Source organism: Podarcis raffonei, chromosome 5, assembly GCF_027172205.1.
Source record: "Podarcis raffonei isolate rPodRaf1 chromosome 5, rPodRaf1.pri, whole genome shotgun sequence".
NCBI classification, from domain to species: domain Eukaryota; kingdom Metazoa; phylum Chordata; class Lepidosauria; order Squamata; family Lacertidae; genus Podarcis; species Podarcis raffonei.
The window spans coordinates 30,727,929-30,745,068 of NC_070606.1; the positions used below are offsets into that span (position 1 = coordinate 30,727,929).

General features: G+C 43.2%; 1 protein-coding gene across 1 annotated transcript in view; it reads left to right on the forward strand.

Moving 5' to 3' along the window:
• The first annotated feature begins 2,130 nt into the window (after nt 1-2,130).
• Nucleotides 2,131-17,140, forward strand: part of TET1 (tet methylcytosine dioxygenase 1) — a 68,755-nt gene continuing 53,745 nt past the window's right edge. Inside the window, exons 1-2 of the mRNA XM_053388446.1 lie at nt 2,131-2,797; nt 12,036-14,117. Coding sequence (XP_053244421.1) covers nt 12,156-14,117 — 1,962 coding nt within the window. The 5' untranslated portion in view covers nt 2,131-2,797; nt 12,036-12,155. The remainder of the gene's footprint in view (nt 2,798-12,035; nt 14,118-17,140) is intronic.

A 17,140-nucleotide genomic window follows, 5' to 3' on the forward strand; every position in this document is an offset into this window, starting at 1 on the left:
ACTTTTCAGCTTGTTTTACCCGAGGATGTGGTTAAATAGCTTGGAGTAGTGAGGCCTTTAACTTCCCCCTTGATCCTCCCCTTCATGGTTTTGAAATCAAGGACCTAGGAGGTAGTGAGTGCCTCCCTAAGATAAGGAGCGGTTCCTATCTCAAGGATGCAAAGTGAGACTTCTCCTATAATTGACTTTAAATTATTTGGCAATTAACAAATACCATTCTGTCTAACTTGCATTTTTTACAAAGCAAGATGATAGAGCGCATTGTGGCTTTTCAACTCTAGGCAGTTCTGTATTATTACTTGGATCCAGTCCAATCTGGGTTCAGGCTTATTTATAGGATGGAAGGAGCCTTAGTCACCCTGGTGGATGATTCATGATAGGGTGGAAAGGGGCAGGATGCTACCTTGATAATCCTCCTGGACCTCAGAGGCTTTCAATATGTCCTATCAACTGTAACATCCTGGGTCAATTATTGGGATTTAGGAGGCTCCGTATTACAATAGTTCAGGTTGTTATTGAATAGTCATTCCCAGAAAATGGTGTTGGGGGACTTTTGCTCTGTCTGGTGGCCATTGGCTTGTAGAGTCCATTTTTACCTGCAAGCTGTACAACATGAATTTTCCAGGAAAGCCATCCAAAGGTTTATACTGCATTGTTATCAGTCAACTTTTCCTTTGCACCCTCTGATCTCAGGGAGGCTGTTGGAATCCTAAACCAGGGCCTGGCAGTAGTTCTGGAATGGGTGTGAGCAAATGAGCTGAGGTTTAATCTAAGCAAGACTGAGGTGTTGTGGGTAGGAAGATTCCGAGTTCTGGAAGGTGGCTTACAGCTGATAATGGATTGGGTTGGCGATCTTAGAATAGAAATGCTCCTGGCTTAAACTATATACAGAAGGCCGACTTTTCCACAGTGATCCATGCTCTTACTATGTGCGCATTCTTGAAGATATTGTAGGAACTTCAGCTGGTTCAGAATGTGGTGGCCAGAGGACAAGGTGAGCAGCATCTTTATAATATCAGCTGCAGTGGTTGCCAGTTGTCAGGAGTGGGTCAGTGATAAATCACACAGACTAAGTTAACTCTTTATTAGAAGAACCAGGCTGCTCAGTAGTGCCATGCCTAGTGAGCACAGCAACTCTTTCCCATAGGTTTTCCCCCTTTGAGGCAGTTGTGGGGACTGAGGGTCCCTGCCTTCCCACAGCTGTCTAAGCCTCCTCCTCTCCCGGGTCGCTCCAAGACTCTGCCAGCACACCTGTCTCTGCTCCTCCTCCTCCATACCTCTTCTAGTTCTGGGAGACCAGGGGTGAGGGGAGGTGGTTGCAGCAGGAGTGGGAGACACCTTAGCTTCTTCTCCAGACTGACTCATCTCCGCCTCTTGGCCTCCCTCTTCCTCAGATTCTCCTTCTGGACTTCTCTTTGCCACAGACTCCTCCTACTCACTAAACCCTGTTGCCTCTTCAGCTTCCAACACCACCTTTTCCCAATCTTCTCCCTCTGACCACTCATTGCCATCCCACCACCAGTCCCTGAGCACTGAGCCTTTTTCCCTTGAGTGTTCCCCAGCTGATGTCTCCCACTACTCCTCTGCATCCAGCCAGTCCAAGACACCAGTGCATTTTAGGCCAATTTAAAAGTGCTGGTTTTAACCCTTTAAGCCATAAATGGTTTAGGCCTAAGCTATTTATTTGAACACCTGTACCTGTACTACCCTGCCTATACCTTAGGATCTGCTTTGGATACTCTGCTGGCATGCCTGTGTCAAGAAAGGTGGCTACAGGGAGAGGTCCTTTACTCCCAATGCACCTCTATCAAATCTCTGTTGTAGGCAATAATAATCTGAGCACTGACAGCACCTAATTCTTCTACAGTCTGATCTTAAGAATTAGGCATGCCTAAATCAGTTTAAATAATTAGGAATAATCATTCCCAACAATGTGTAAGATCAAACTTTGGAGTGAACATTATCGTGTGCATACATTAATTTTTAAATAAAAGGCAATTAAAAGCTTTCTGCTGGAGGGTGGCTTTGAGTATTTGTAGAAATGGCATGTGCTTTTTGTGACTGTTCTTTCTGTAGTGTATTTTTACACGTGCTTATGTTTTTAAATATGTTGCAAGTTTTGCGTGCAACAAGCAAGTAACAAATATTATCACTGTTATTATTAAGAATTGATATATTTGGAGTTTGCGGAATGCTAGAGGCCATTTAGCACTAGGGAATATTTGTCCCACATGTGAACAGTGTTAAACTGCAGGAAAGAAGCCAAATGTATATTCTAGCCAATTTTTTTGCATCATTAGATGCATTTGAATCATCAAACAGTTTTATGCCTGATTCTTCAAATCAGTTTTATGCCTGCTTCTTTCCTCTTTCCTCCCACCTTTGTTGACCTAAGCACTATACTGTGCAGGGGCGTCTTGAGTGAAACTTTTAAAGTTGCGCTAGTCAGTGGCCCCAAGAGTCCGGGGTCGAGAGGTAAGCAATCCGACTCCGGAGTGGCGATCCAGCTCGCATCTTACTTTTCACTAGGAGGGCTCCGTCCAGCTCCAGAGCAAAGCGCAGCCGAGCCTCCCTCTCGGAGGGTCTGTCCGGTGAAGATACTAACCTTCCGGGAAGAGCACGCTTTATTCCCCCATTGCTGGGTGCGGGGGGTCTCCATGTTCCACATAGGTGCTTATTTTCCTTCCTTCATGGATGAGCCATGAAAGTTTCCTTGCTTTTTTGCAGCTGTGGATTGCAAAGTCATGCACGGAGCGCCTTTTCCTGTTAGTATCTTATTGACAACGCAACGAGCCTGGTACGTATTAAGGGATCTGTTCCCAGAGAAGCTAGTCGGGGTGGGGAGGGGATGGTTGGAGAAGCAGCCTCGCTTAGTACGCGAACCTTCCTTGTCTGCCCAGCGGGCTGGCGAGAAGAGCCCATTCTGAAAAGTTGGCTGCACTTTCCTACAGGATAGACGTGGAGAAGCGGAATGCAATTAAAAGTTGGTGGAACCCTGAGAAAAGTCCCAGGGAAGTTTCTGCTGCTGGCTGCGGGAGGGAAAGGAAAGGAAAAAAACAAAATTCCCACATTTATATTTTTTTAATTAAAAAAAACCCCCCAAATCCTCCGACCTGTGACCGCCTTAGTGCAAGTTTGCCTTGAAGCAGCCCAAGTCTGCCCGGAAAAACCCGCCAGGCAAGCAAAACTGCCTCAAATCTGCATACAAAGGGGTTGGGGGCGAGACAGTTTTAACGAAACTGGCTCTCTTTCTCAAGCATTTGCTTTTTGGGGAAAAGGAAAGGTAAAACAGCAACTTCTCGAACTGGCCTTTTTTAAACCACCACCCCCTTGTTTGCTTAAACTGCATTATTTTTGCTTTTTAAATGCAAAAAGCCCCCCATGCAATGGGTTAAACTCTGCTGTATATCTCGGTTTCCCAGCAGTGCATCTTGGCTGATCTCAGTAGAGTTAATTAATCATCGCACTGTCGTCAATTTAAAATCGAATTTAACCCATTGTTTGGTTCCTCGGCAGCCCTTGTGAAAGCAGTTGTACAATGAGAGCTGCAGGCCACCGCTGGCTTCTACCTCCTGCAGAAATAAATCCCACTCCAGGAAGCCATCTGCTTGAAACAAGAGCAGAGGCAGCGGCTTGGTTCTCCCCCTTCCCCCTCTCTCTGCTGATATCTCGCTTTGGCGGGGGGGGGGGGGATGAGTTTCTCTATATGTCAGTAGTATTGCTCAACAGGGCAGCTTGTTTAAAAGCCAGTTCGGAGGAGAAGCGGGCAGGAGGCTTGCCTCTGCATACTTGCCTCCAGAGTCACCATTTGAGCGCAGGAGGCTGTCCATTTGCATACAAACCCTCTTGCAAATGCAACTGCCCCTGGAGTACGTGCAGATGCAAAAAGTCAGGAGGGAAGCCAGTCTTCTTGTCACACTGCATAAGCCTGAGTCATGAGCGAGCAGTTCTCTCTTCTGCTTCCCTAAAAAACCAGATCTGCAGGGGGTTGCAGAATCTCCTCAGTCTGAAGGGTCCTGACAGCGAAGGGCTTTTAGCAAGACACACTGGTTCTTATATTTTGCGCGGGGGGGGGGGGGGACGGACGGACTGTTGCATTTCTCCTTGCAGAAAGGCGTGGGCCTTTCAGTTTTTTGAAAAGGGGGCAGATGTGCATCCGATCCCTGCCGTCCGCACGGTCTCTGTAAATGCACACACGCTGACTTATCTGACACATCACAGACAGCGGCAATTGCAAGAAGTGCGCAGTGTCTGGAATTGCGCTTTTGAGCCCACCAGGGAAAATCCCTGCTGCTTTCAAGGTATACTTCCTGGTTTTAATACCCAAGTGTTGCATTTATTGCAGAGGAAACTGCCGTTTGAACTTGTCCATATTACTCCAGTATGAATTGTGACAGGGAGACACGTGTCCTCAAGCGCTTGGGGAAATGGGTAGGGGAGCTGTGATTGGCTGCCGTTCCCTTTGCGCACCGCATGTTCGGAGGCGTGTGTATTTCCTTCCCACTTTATGTGCTTCTCATAGTGGACACCGCTGGAACGCTGGTATAAAGCAGCTCTTACTGGCAGATCACATAATGTTATATTTGCAATAGCTTCTTAATTGTGATATAAGCAGGGATATAAGTGTTTGGAGCAGCTCTATCCTGCAGCTGCTTGGATTTTTGATATGTTGCACTTTGTGCAGGATGAATAACATTTCTGAACATTTTCTTCTCGGCACGTTTGAATAGGGTGAACACCCAAAGGTGTCTCTCTCTTACATGCTTACGGTGTTTATTCCTGGACGGTCCCATAAAATGCAAAGTGGTTCTATAATCTTGTGGGAACAAATGGATTGATTGGAGTTGCATTGACAAGCACTTGTTTGCCAAAGCCAAATGAAAATGTTCCATTTCTAAAAACACAGATATGTAATAAGCAAGTTGTGAAACTCGAGAGATTCAGTCATTGTGGCTTAAAATAAAAATGTAGATTTGAAAATGGACGGAACTCATTAAAAAAGTTGTCAGTGTAGTCCACAGCCCATTGTCAAGTAATTTATATGTAATGGCTTTGTGCATAGATCGCTTGGATGTAGTGACAAAAGAGATGTTGGTACTGAAGGATTGCTTAGTGAGAAGAGTAATTGTATTAAATCTTGAAGCAGTGCGTAGATTTACTGGAAGTTTTGTTTTCCGATGAAACTAGGGTTGTATTTGGCCACAGAGAGAGCATAAGGCAAAGGAAAACATCTCTCTTAGGCTTGATCTGGTCTAGGATTTTCCTTGTGAGAGTTGATGTCAGTTTGAAACACACTTGTGCCTGTAAGTTGTTCGCTTTATGCAAGCAGATGCATTGAGCTTCAGCGAACCCACAGCAAAATGCCTTCTGGTGCCTCTACTGGCGGCAACAATAGCGGTCAGCAGCAATGGGTCTAAATAAACTCTTGACACCACTGCCTGGACCTTAGAGTGCTGAGTGCTGGATTTTTTATTTTATTTTTTAAAAGGGGATCCCACAGCAGATATCACTGGTGGGCCAGCTGCTCAGATATGTTTTGTGGTGAAGCCAGCTTGAGGGAGAAGCTCATTAGCTTCTAGTTCAGGGTTCATCAGTCTTTATGGGCCCATGGACACATTTTGGAATTTTGAGAAAGTGACAGAGTTTCCACTCCCTCCTCACTTCCAACAGATAGAAACAGAAAATGCGCCTAGCCACACATGCTTTTTGCTTTTCCACAGGGTCTGAGTAAAAATTGGTTCCAGTAGAATTAAATGTTATCTTCTTGAATCAGCATGATTTGATATGTTTTTCCTAAAAATACATCATCAGCTTTACACTGGTACATAGTAAAAAATTGCAGTTCTAGTGCAAAAACACTGATTCAGGGTCTCCATGGGTTTTCATGACTTTTGCACAGGGGACCAACAAAACCACGAAGAAATCACAGGACACATATGCAGACACAGATGAATGAATCAATTTATTTATTGGGGGGGGGAGACCGTGTAAAACTATGAGGAGCCGTAAGGATCTGTGAATTGGCTCCATGCTTTTGCACTATGGCAGCACTAGGAATGGTGTTTTTTGTTTTTGTTTTACTGTGAAATTCATAGTTGCTAAAGTCTGCTTAAAATGGATGGTGATTAATGGGGGGCCCAGTTACCCCAACCTGCCTACCTGGCTCCAGAAGAATGGAGAAGGTCTACGTGGCCTTCCTTGTCTTGACCTCACATCAGCCACAAATTCTCTTGTTTACCTGAGGGGAGCCAGTCTACTCTCAGCCTTGGTGGTTCTTGTTGGCATCCATCTGTCTCGAGAGACAATGGAGTGCACTTCCAGGGGTGAAGTCAAACCGCTGCATTAGCAGTACCAAATTTGCAAGTCTGGGCAGTGTGTATGGAGATCCTAGTCTGTCCAGCCTTGCTGATGTGGTCCAAAGGAAAGCCGAGTAATACATTTGGCACCAGCTTGGCTGCAAGAGTTGCCGGAAGGAGGTTATGAGGCACCATCCAACTGCCTTAGGGACTGTACAGTGGTACCTCGGGTTAAGAACTTAATTTGTTCTGGAGGTCTGTTCTTAACCTGAAACTGTTCTTAACCTGAAGCACCACTTTAGCTAATGGGGCCTCCCACTGCTGCTGCACCGCTGGAGCACGATTTCTGTTCTCATCCTGAAGCAAAGTTCTTAACCCGAGGTAATATTTCTGGGTTAGCGGAGTTTGTAACCTGAAGCGTATGTAACCTGAAGCGTATGTAACCCGAGGTACCGCTGTACTCTGTATTTGTGTAGGGTTTACTCCTTACCATTTTGATCTCACGAAGATATCCTGCAAGGTTTATGGTCAGAATTTGGGCTACCTTTCCAGGTTGACAAGCCCCATCTGCTCCTCACCTCCCTCTACAACATGTGCAGAAACTGCCTTCTTGACCACTGGTCCCACTATGGGTCTCATCCGCTCAATTCACCAGAGGCTGTCTTCGCATGCAGGGAAAGTTCCGGACTCACTGAATGATCTATTGGCTACCCTTACCTGGCTTAGCTGGCCAGTCAAAGCCGTTTCCGGGGGTATGGCTGCTGTCACACACTGACAGCTTCTAGGAGCCACGGGTGAGTGCAGGGTGGGGACCAAAGGTAGACAAACTACCCCAGGAGGACCATGACATGTTCCCCCCACCAGAGGTACTACCCTTCCCCTAACCCCCCCCAATCCCACTCAGCCTTGGTAATCCAGAGTTACTTCTGGGCAAGAATGCAGAGGATTGCACGGTTAGCAAACTAATATCCTGGCTGCCCACTTCCCCTCCCTCCCCAACTCATTTTTTAAGGCTAGTTCATACCTCTGGTACCAGATAGTGAAGCCTGTATGTGCTGAGGAAATGACAGAGTGTGAAGTGACAACTTGCACAGGTTGTGCATAACATTACAATTTCTGCAATTCACTGCCTGATACTTTTTCCCTCCTTTCAAATTCAGTGTTGTTTTTAATTTGGTTAGCTACATTTGGGGAATATATGATCCCTTTCTCCTTAAGCCCCATAGGAAGCTCTGTTCTCTTTTACTCTCCTTTTCTATTTCCCCCCTCCCCCAACTCCAAATACAACTCTCTTTCTAAAAAAATTTCCCCCTCTCTTAAGCCTAGCCTGTCCTTTTCTTAGGCAATTGGTCATGTGACTTTGGCTTAAGCATAGCCCTGTGCCTCTGATAGTTACTATCAGTGGCATCTTCTCTTGACAGTAGCTTAACCCTTTCCTGGTCAGACTTGGGAAACTCTTGACTTCTAGAAGTTCTGCATCTAGGAATCTAATACATATACACTTTCAACTCAGTTGGGATTTACTTATGTATAAACACGTGTGAGATCGCACTGCCTAAGTACTCTTATTAGAGACTAAAGCTGCAGTCCTAACCTCATTTACCTGGGAGCAAGTCCCATTGAATTCAGTTGAAACAAAAAAATTTTTTCCTTCCAGTAGCACCTTAAAGACCAACTAAGTTAGTTCTTGGTATGAGCTTTCGTGTGCATGCACACTTCTTCAGATAAACTGGAACAGAAGTTGCCAGATCCTTCTATATAGTGAGAAGGTGGGGAGGGGTATTACTCAGAAGGGTGGTTGGCAGATAGCTGTGATGAGCCTGTTGACGACTCTTAACGACTGCAATAGGTCTTACAGGAAAAAGCAAGGGAGATAGCTGTGATGAGCCTGTTTTAGAAGGATCTGGCAACTTCTGTTCCAGTGTATCTGAAGAAGTGTGCATGCACACGAAAGCTCATACCAAGAACTAACTTAGTTGGTCTTTAAGGTGCTACTGGAAGGAAAAATTTTGTTTTGTTTTGACTATGGCAGACCAACACGGCTACCTTTCTGTAACTGAATTCAGTTGGACTTTCTTCTGAGTAGACATGAGGATTGCATTGTTAATGCCCATGGGACTTCAAAGTACACACATGCTTAGGATTTTACTGTAAGACTATGTATGGCTACTTAAACAACACATCCATCCCCACAGAATCTGGGGTAGAGCAGCATCCTTGATAGCATCTCAGTATGCATGCATAAGATCCCGCTGAATCTATGATACACTGAATTGGGGCCAGCGTATTGAGGTCAGGGCATTGGACAGTGTAGGTGCATTGCTCAAAGCAGTTAGTCTGGCACAAGGAAGGAGCAATAAATGTTGTTTTCATATCTGGATGCATGCCTACCTATAAACAGTTGCTAAGCAGCATTGAAATATTACCCTTGCGAGAAAGTTCCTCAAGAATAGGGAGGATTCTAGTTTTTATCTTGATGAGATAAGCATTTGCCAGGATTGTACTGCCTCCACCAAACTCTGGGAAGTATTACATTAAATTCCTAGCCACCTTAATGCTGTATACAACTGGAAATCATTCTGGGTGTGCATATGAAATACGTACAAAAAGGCAACATATGAGAAAGAGTTATCCATTTGTTGGAAGGGGACAAGAGCTTGCTTCCTACTTCAGTAGACTTGGAACTAGAGATTTCTTATCTTTGCAGTTCCTGACCAATATTCTTACAGGAAGGGGATTTCTCAACCCCCTTGTGTCATGCTTCATTGTTCAAGTGCTCTTCTATTTAAGGGGGAGAAATTGTATTCCTCCACTTAATTAAATAAATGTTTGAATCATTAAATTATTGTTAAATTTTGTCATATTGCAGACCAGTCTGGTTCTCTGGTTCTTTGGACTGCCACATTTTCTGGACACTTGAAGGGCTTCTGAATTTTGGCACTGGAATGCATGGGCGATGTGTCTGAGGCTGAGCCAAAAGCACATATGCAGCATGGAGGGTTGTGGAAGTGGTCTTCCTCTTCATCATACTTCTGTAATATTTGTGTCAAGCTGCAATGGATTGTGATCCTATAAATTGTACTGTTTGAAAGTGGTCATTTCAAGACCATGAGGAAGGGCCATAGCTTTTTGTTGGAGCATCTCTTTTATATGCAGAAGGACCCAGATTAAGTCCCTGGCATCTCCAGGTACAGCTGAGAATGTCTGCTGTCTGAAATATTGTAGAACCACAGCCGGTCATTGTAGACAATGTTGAGTTAGATGGACCGATGGTCTGACGCAGTATAAGACAGTTTCCTATATTAGTAAGATGCAAGAATAATTGTCATAACGACACAAAGCAATTGCAGAAGATGTGTTCAAGTTGAGAAAGCTATCAAAAACGGTGTCAGTCCTCAACAGTTCACAGCATTGATTGCAACGCTTTTGAGTAAATCTAATGAGTACCTTGTTTAAATATGGATGATTAATAGGGCTTTGAAGAATAGTATTTTAGGTGACAAATACTGTATATTAGTGATGGGGGCATTTGTGAATCTATAGCACCTACTGGCTACATAGCAATTCTTCCTCTTCTTCATCCTGCTCAGTCTGGAAAAGCTGCATTTGACAGCTTTAAACTCCATTAAACTCAGTGGGACTTACCTTCCTACGTAAGATTGTGCTATGTATCCTTTTATATTTGTTTCTTTGGGAGTCGGCTATAGCTGGATTCTTGTGTTCAACATCTTTAGGTGGAAATGGAACGGTTTTGTTCAACATAAAGTTGCTGCATATATATGTCTGTACATCGTATTTTAAGGAATGTGATGAGCGTTTGTGAATTCCATGTGGAAGGATTCAGCTATTGAAGAGAGAACTGTGCAAGAAAAAGTGTCTTGCAGAAAGCAATATGAAAAATAAGGGGAAATGTGCAATTCCTTGGCACATGCAAAAGAAGCTCTGCACACCCGATGGTTGGAGCAAGCATAATGATTACCACATTGCAGCTACTATAAATTACTCTCAAATGAGGACTCTTGATGTGGCAGCTCCTCGCATGGAGTGATTTTTATTAATGCAAATGTTGATGCACAAGGGGCTTGTAATGGTATTTAATGTCATCGGCTATGCATGGTGAGCCATCAAAAGCTTAACACCAGATGAATTGTTAGCACACAAATCAATGGGTGGATGTGACTATGTGGTAGTTGTAACCTGTATACCCAGTCATCCAGTTCAGATAAGTTGGATTTACAATGCACCCCCGTACATGTCTACTCAGAAGCAAGTTTCACTGAGGATAATATAAGACTTTCTGATAAGTTTTCATAGGGTTGCACTTTTGGACTCTAGAATACATTTAACTTAGCTGGATAGGACGATACATTACGTTTCCCCCTCCTCCCTTTAATCTTTCTTGTTGGCATTATTTAAATGTACTCATACTTTTCCAAACTCCTCCGAGTCTTGCTTCCCATCACAATAAATCACTGCAGCACATATTTTAGAGTGGGTTTAAGCAAAACCAAACAAAAGAGCATGCCTAAAATACAACAGGGATATCCCTAGCTTTCTTCAAAGTGTGCAGTGATTTTTATCACTGTTGGTGAGGTCGCAGGGAAGTTAATAATTTCTGGATACAAATCCTGGGGGAATGAACAAGATTTTAGGTCTACAATCCTTTGCATGCTTAGTTGCTAGCAATTCCACTGAGTTCAAGTGGCATTTACTTATGAGTAAACATGCATAAGCTCAAACTTGTTTTAGATCTGAAAATGTAGTGACCAAGCCAAAAGGAAATGTTGCTAAGATCAAAGAGACACATTTGGGAAATGAAATACAGCGAGCCAGCAACTTAACACACATTTAACTTGTACACATTCAGCTTTACATGCTTGGCAATTTAAAAATAAATAAAAGGAGGTGGGAATCCAGGAAAAAGCTGTTTCAAGCCCATCCATCATTCTATCCAATGTATTTTGAGTATGCACGATTTTGGCTATAGGCACAATCTCTAGAACGTAACCTGCATATTAATTGCAAGCTTACTGTAGATCCCGAGACTGAGGGACTAGTCTGTCAAATTTTGGATGTGACTATTTTGAATAAATTGGTATTGGTAGTATGAGGAAATCAATATAATACCGAATGCAAACAGGATCAAAGTTCAAGGACAACTCAAAGTGTTCTAAGCAGTTTTGGAATATTACACAGAATGTGGCAACTGTTTTACAAGTGTACTGTGTTTTAGTTGAGCATTTGAATAAACTTGTTTAAACATAAGGTGCTGCCTTGTATCATCTAACTCTATATTGTCCACAGACTAGCAGAAGAGGTCCAGGGTTTTGGACAGGAATCTTTCCAGAAATACCTGGAAAAGCCAAGGATTGAAGCTGGCACTTTTTGATTACATAACAATAACATGTGCTCTACCACTGAGTTATGGCCCTTTCCACTCACAATGCTAACTTATTAGTGACTTTTAGACACTATGCCACTGTAGCATAGTGGCCAAACAGACTGAGCTCTGGACCAGGAAGCCCCTGGCTAACGTATTTTCTGTGCCATGAACTCTCTAGGCAGCATTAGGCAAGATATGTCACTCAGCTTCCCTCTTCCAAATCTGTAAGAATGCAGAGAAATAATGCAAGATAGTGCTTTTCAGGGTTCTGTGTAACAACAACAACAACAACAACAACAACAACGTAAATATTATAATCATCCATAATAATCTTAAACTCCTATCTTCTATTTCAGCTCTGTGCTCTACAAGGACAACGCAGGTGAATATGCCAGCTTCTGCTGAACTGAAGAACATTTGCAAGACTCCATGATCTTTAAGTCCACTCCTAGTTGCACATCTGCTGCTTGACAGAGATGGCTCGTGATGCCAGATCTTCACGATCAGTTAAAAAGGAAGAAATAAGCAAAAAGAAATCAAGCTCAGTCAAAAAGAAATCTTGCCAAGTAACAAAAGATGCCAAGAAAACTTCTCCAAAAGCAGAAAGTTCAGCAAACTGCAAAAAGCACCTGGAAGAAAAGAATGACAGCAAGAAAAAAACACAGGAAGAGAAACCACCTCTGAATGCAACATGCCGATTTCTCAGGAGCAGCGTCACCAAAGCCTTGTCTGGAACACCTTGGATGGATCTGGGGTTAACTGATAATGTTCTGTTGCGTAACCAGCCTCCTTTGAGCTACAATGGCTTTACCATGACTCTCCGCAGGAAACCGTTTCCCCATAGACTGTTCCAGACGCCAACAATCACGCGAGCAACTAAAGCTGGCCCAGAGAAAAGTGTGGGGAGAAGAGAGAAGCCTGAATCAAGAACCTCCTGTGTAGAAAGGAAGGAAGCAGAAGAGGCTGGAAAGGATTTAAACCAGGTTGGTGCATTATCTTCTCCCAAGGAGGAGGAGGAGGAGGAGGAGAAGGAGCTGTGTGATCCAGAAGGAGGCCACTGCTCTGAATGTGATAGTCAAGCCAAAAAGGGAGAGACACCTTCTGAAGAAGGTATTTCTGCTTCTAATGGTGATGTACCAGGTACCCAAAATCCAGAGATATTAAAGGAGGCATGCCAGTGTACGGAACTTGCGCCCACAGAGCAGGTTCTGAAATATTTGCCTCCAAGTACCTGTGAAGAAAAATTCACTCAACTTGCCCCTGCACATTTTCATCTTGACTCTGCTATTCCTATAAAGGTACATGAAGAGAATGACTTCAGAGCAATTGTGAAATCACATTCTGAGAGTTGTTTGGATGTGTCTCCTGCCCCCAAACAGTCTACCTGTTCACATTCCGATTCCGCATTAAGTCTTTCCTTGGAAACCAACTCAAAGGAACTTGTAGAAAGGTCAGAGTTTTCCACAGATGCTCACTCCAAAACTACCTGTGATTTGGTGCTAACTGATGGTGATCCTGATGCTGCCATTTTGATTACCTCCGAATTGATCTCAAAATTGCATTTAGATGACCCATGTGTGTTACAAGGGTCCCAGCTCAATCAGGATCCTGAGCCTACCATTCAAGAAGTAGAACCTGCCTCATGCTGCATCTCTGAATCAGAAGGCTGTTTAAAAGATCCAGGCCTTTGTGTGGAATCTCATTTACCAAAGGACTTGGAACTGGAGCTAAGCAGTAAAGCACTTGATTCTTATTTCAACTCCAGACAATTTTATTTAGAATGTGACCAAACAAATGGCACGTTAGCATGTGAACAGGTTTCTAATACCTCTTTGACTAGTTTTATATTGGGAGATCTTGAGCAGACACTTGAAAAGATCGCCGTAGAAACTTTCACTTTAGATTCAGGTGCCGTGCCTGTTGCACCCCTCAACCTAGAAAGTACAGCAGATTCCATTCTGGTAAGCAGCGACACCTTTAAGGAAAGTTTTCCCAACTTGTCTGAAGATGCTAATTCAGGGCCTCCATCAGCTGCTGCAGAGGGTACAGATACCAAGACAGTTGTGCTAGATGAATCCATTCCAAAACCTCAGGATCCATTGTTGCAGTTGGAAAGTGGTGGGACTGTTGCGAACTCTGTTCAGGACATTGGGAAATGTGGTGCTAATCTAGTTGCAGTTTCAGAGACTGCCTCCTGTGGGAACCCAACTGGCAGCCTTCCTGTCTCGCTTGCATCTTTGCAACCTGTGCTAGAAAAGAAGAAGCGAAGGCGATGTGGGGTGTGCGAGCCATGTTTGCGGAAAACTAACTGTGAAGAATGCAGCTGTTGCAGGAAACGCAAAACTAGTCACAGGATATGTAAAAAGAGAAAATGTGAAGAACTGAAGAAGCCTCCACTGCCACTGCCGCCCTTAATGCTGCCCTTTGTACCATCAGAGGTAAGGAAAAAGACGATTCATTAAATGTGCATGACGCAGCCTTATTCAGCCTGGTGCTCTCCAGCTGTATTTGGGCATCACCTCCCATCATTCCCAGCCAGCATGGCCAGTGGGCAATAAATTATGGGAATTATAGACCAATGACATCTGAAGGGCACCATAAAGTCATTAAATACAAAATAAAAATTACTATGTAACTTAGTTTAAATGTTACTAAATACTGGCACTGTTAAAGATGCAGACCTCAGTCCAGGATTGTGTTAAGTGCATTTATGCCCACTGAAATCAATCCAGTGGAACTTATTTTTATATAAACACCATACATATGCATGGGAACCAGAGGTCCAGAAAATAAGTATGACTTTGGGCATCTTTTTTTCCATGTTAGTGCATCTCCGTTTTTTATACATATATAAAAGGAAACCTCAAGCATTGTGATTTTTTTTTTAAGTGACTGGTTTAATACTAAGTTCTAAGTAGTGCTGAAGGTAGATACATACTTGTTAGATTTTTGCAGTTCTAATAACAGAGTTCATTCAGAAATACAGTGTTTATGACCAGTAAATTTCATGATATTTTTTTCCTATTTCCATTGTAATTGCATAGAGTTTGTTTCTTTGTGGGCATTGTGTGTGTAACATTTCAGGGTAGAAAATCACAGCCAGGCTTATAGATCAGAGGGATCATGAGACCATCAACATCCTAGTGGATCTTGCTGCCTTGGTCTGAATTTTTCCCTGTGAATAGAACTGCTGCATTTTTAAAGCTTTGATCTCTCCAAATGCAAACAGCCTCAGCTGTGGTTTCTAATCCCTTTTCTTACAAGAAAGTGTAGGACATGCTTCTGGTAGCACAGCAGTGAAAATAGCTATATTCAAATGGAAAGAGTTAAGCCCTTTTTGCTACTGTGGCAGATCAGTTGTTGAGTTTGCAGTGAGTTGTGAACTGGTGTCAAACAAGGAATTTTGCCTGTGTGTTGCCTCTCAGGTTTAGCCAGAGGATGGAGCTACAGGAAAGCCAACAGGCCAGCAAAGAAGCGCTTCAGTTGCTCTAAAACTATTCCGCTCAGATCAGGATGATTTAGAAGTAGATTATGGTTTGCCTCCCTTGAATTGCATATCTTATCTTTCTTTATGCTGCCAGACTCCACTGGATGGTAGATAGCATTCCTTGGAAGTTTTCTTCTCAGCAGGAGATATTCCTTTACGTTGGGGAGGGTGTTTTAGAACAACAACAATGTAACAGCCAATGTAGGGATCCTGGATCCACTTTAAGACCCTATAAGCCTGGGAGTATATTTTGCATTAATTGTGCATGTTGTTAGAATTCAGTTTTCAATATGCTGTGGAAGAAAGCTGGGGGAAATATCAATTACTCCTTACATTCAAGAACATGGATAATTGAATAAGGTTTGGCAGCAGCATACTGACTCGCTGATTGTGAATGCTTATCATGACTCACATAAAGGTGCAATTAAAATACCAAATTTATGAGTCTTGTGCAGCATTAAGAGAAGCCGGACAATAATGTGGGACAAAGGTTTAACTCCTCATTAACTATAAAGGTACATATAGAAGATAAAAGAGCAGCCATCCCTAGTAAAAAGGGTGTGCTTGGGGGAGAGAGGTCCAGATTCAGATGTAATACAAAGCCATTCTACAACTTCATTTCAGCAGCAGGAATGGGGGTGGAGTACCAGGATGCTTCCTCCTTCACAATGGGCATTATGTGTGAACAGGCTGTTGAATCAGTACACTTAACTTCCCAAAAATATATTTAAAATTGAAGTGCCAGAGGGGAAAACATAGTGACCTCTACTTTTTTTTGAGCAGCAGCATTGCTATCCTAAATTACATACTGATTCCTCAGAATGGTTTCTGTGATCTATAAACATTACTTTGCTTGAGTCTGGTCTCATCTGGTATCTAGCGTCTAACACAAACAAAAATTATGGCAGATAACCGTTGACAAGACTACATTGGCTTGCAACACAAGAGAGCCTCAGTCGACAGTTGAATCAAGTTCAGTGCTAAGGCTGGGAATTAAACGGCATGCTTTTCCAGACAAATTAGGGAAAACATGGCACCCTACAATTTTGGGCAAGGCTTTTGAACTTGAGCTGGAAGAAAATTTCTTCGTCGCTTTTTAGTGAATTGAGAATGTACTTTTTACAGGCTGCAAAACACAGCAATAATTGCCCAGCAATTTCTGCATGACACAGTCGAACAAAGGCAAAACAAGGCAAGGGCTGATTTAGGTATAGTGTGTGGTATATTCCTCTTTTACACCATGTTGCCCCATATTCATTTTGTCTTATATTAAATAGATAGTATACATAGTAGCACTAGATCATTTCTTTAGAAAAGTAGGTTTGCAAGTAGAAATTGCTAGGACCATGCTGCAAAATACTTGACACCTTCAAACGATGGCTTCCCAGATGAAACCTCAAGGGTAGTTTGGCTTAGCTGCTAAGTTACAGGGACCGAACAGGAAGAAAAGAGGTGGAGCAAAGAGTCAGGAAGGGCATGGCAGCAACAGGAGCAGAAGCTGACAGCAGCAGGGGGAGAAGTGAGCAATGCGGCAGAACTAGTGATGGGGAGTCGACCCTCTGGAGTTGTAAGAGCAAAGAGGAAAGCTCTGGATAGGGTGAACCACTGATGAGAAGGGCCGCACCATGTACAGTATATTAGCTGCCATGCCTGTGGTCATCAACAAAGGCCACTTTGAAAGCCCCTGCTTTCTATGGCTATATTTGAAGGATAAGACAATAGCCTAAATCCATCCTGCTCCATTACACTCACACTTACAGGGTATCTTGCTGAATGTTAAATAGCTTGGCTTATTATTTTAGTTCGCCTGTGGAGGAGCTGAGTTCTTGCAAAGCATTGTGCTTTGATCTTGTGGCCAAACTGTTCCAGCAGTTTATCTTCCTTGTCCTATTTGGCAATAACATTATTTAGGCAGATAACCCTTGTGGGGGGGGGGGATAAACACCTTTTGAAGCAAATTGGTTGGAGAGAAAG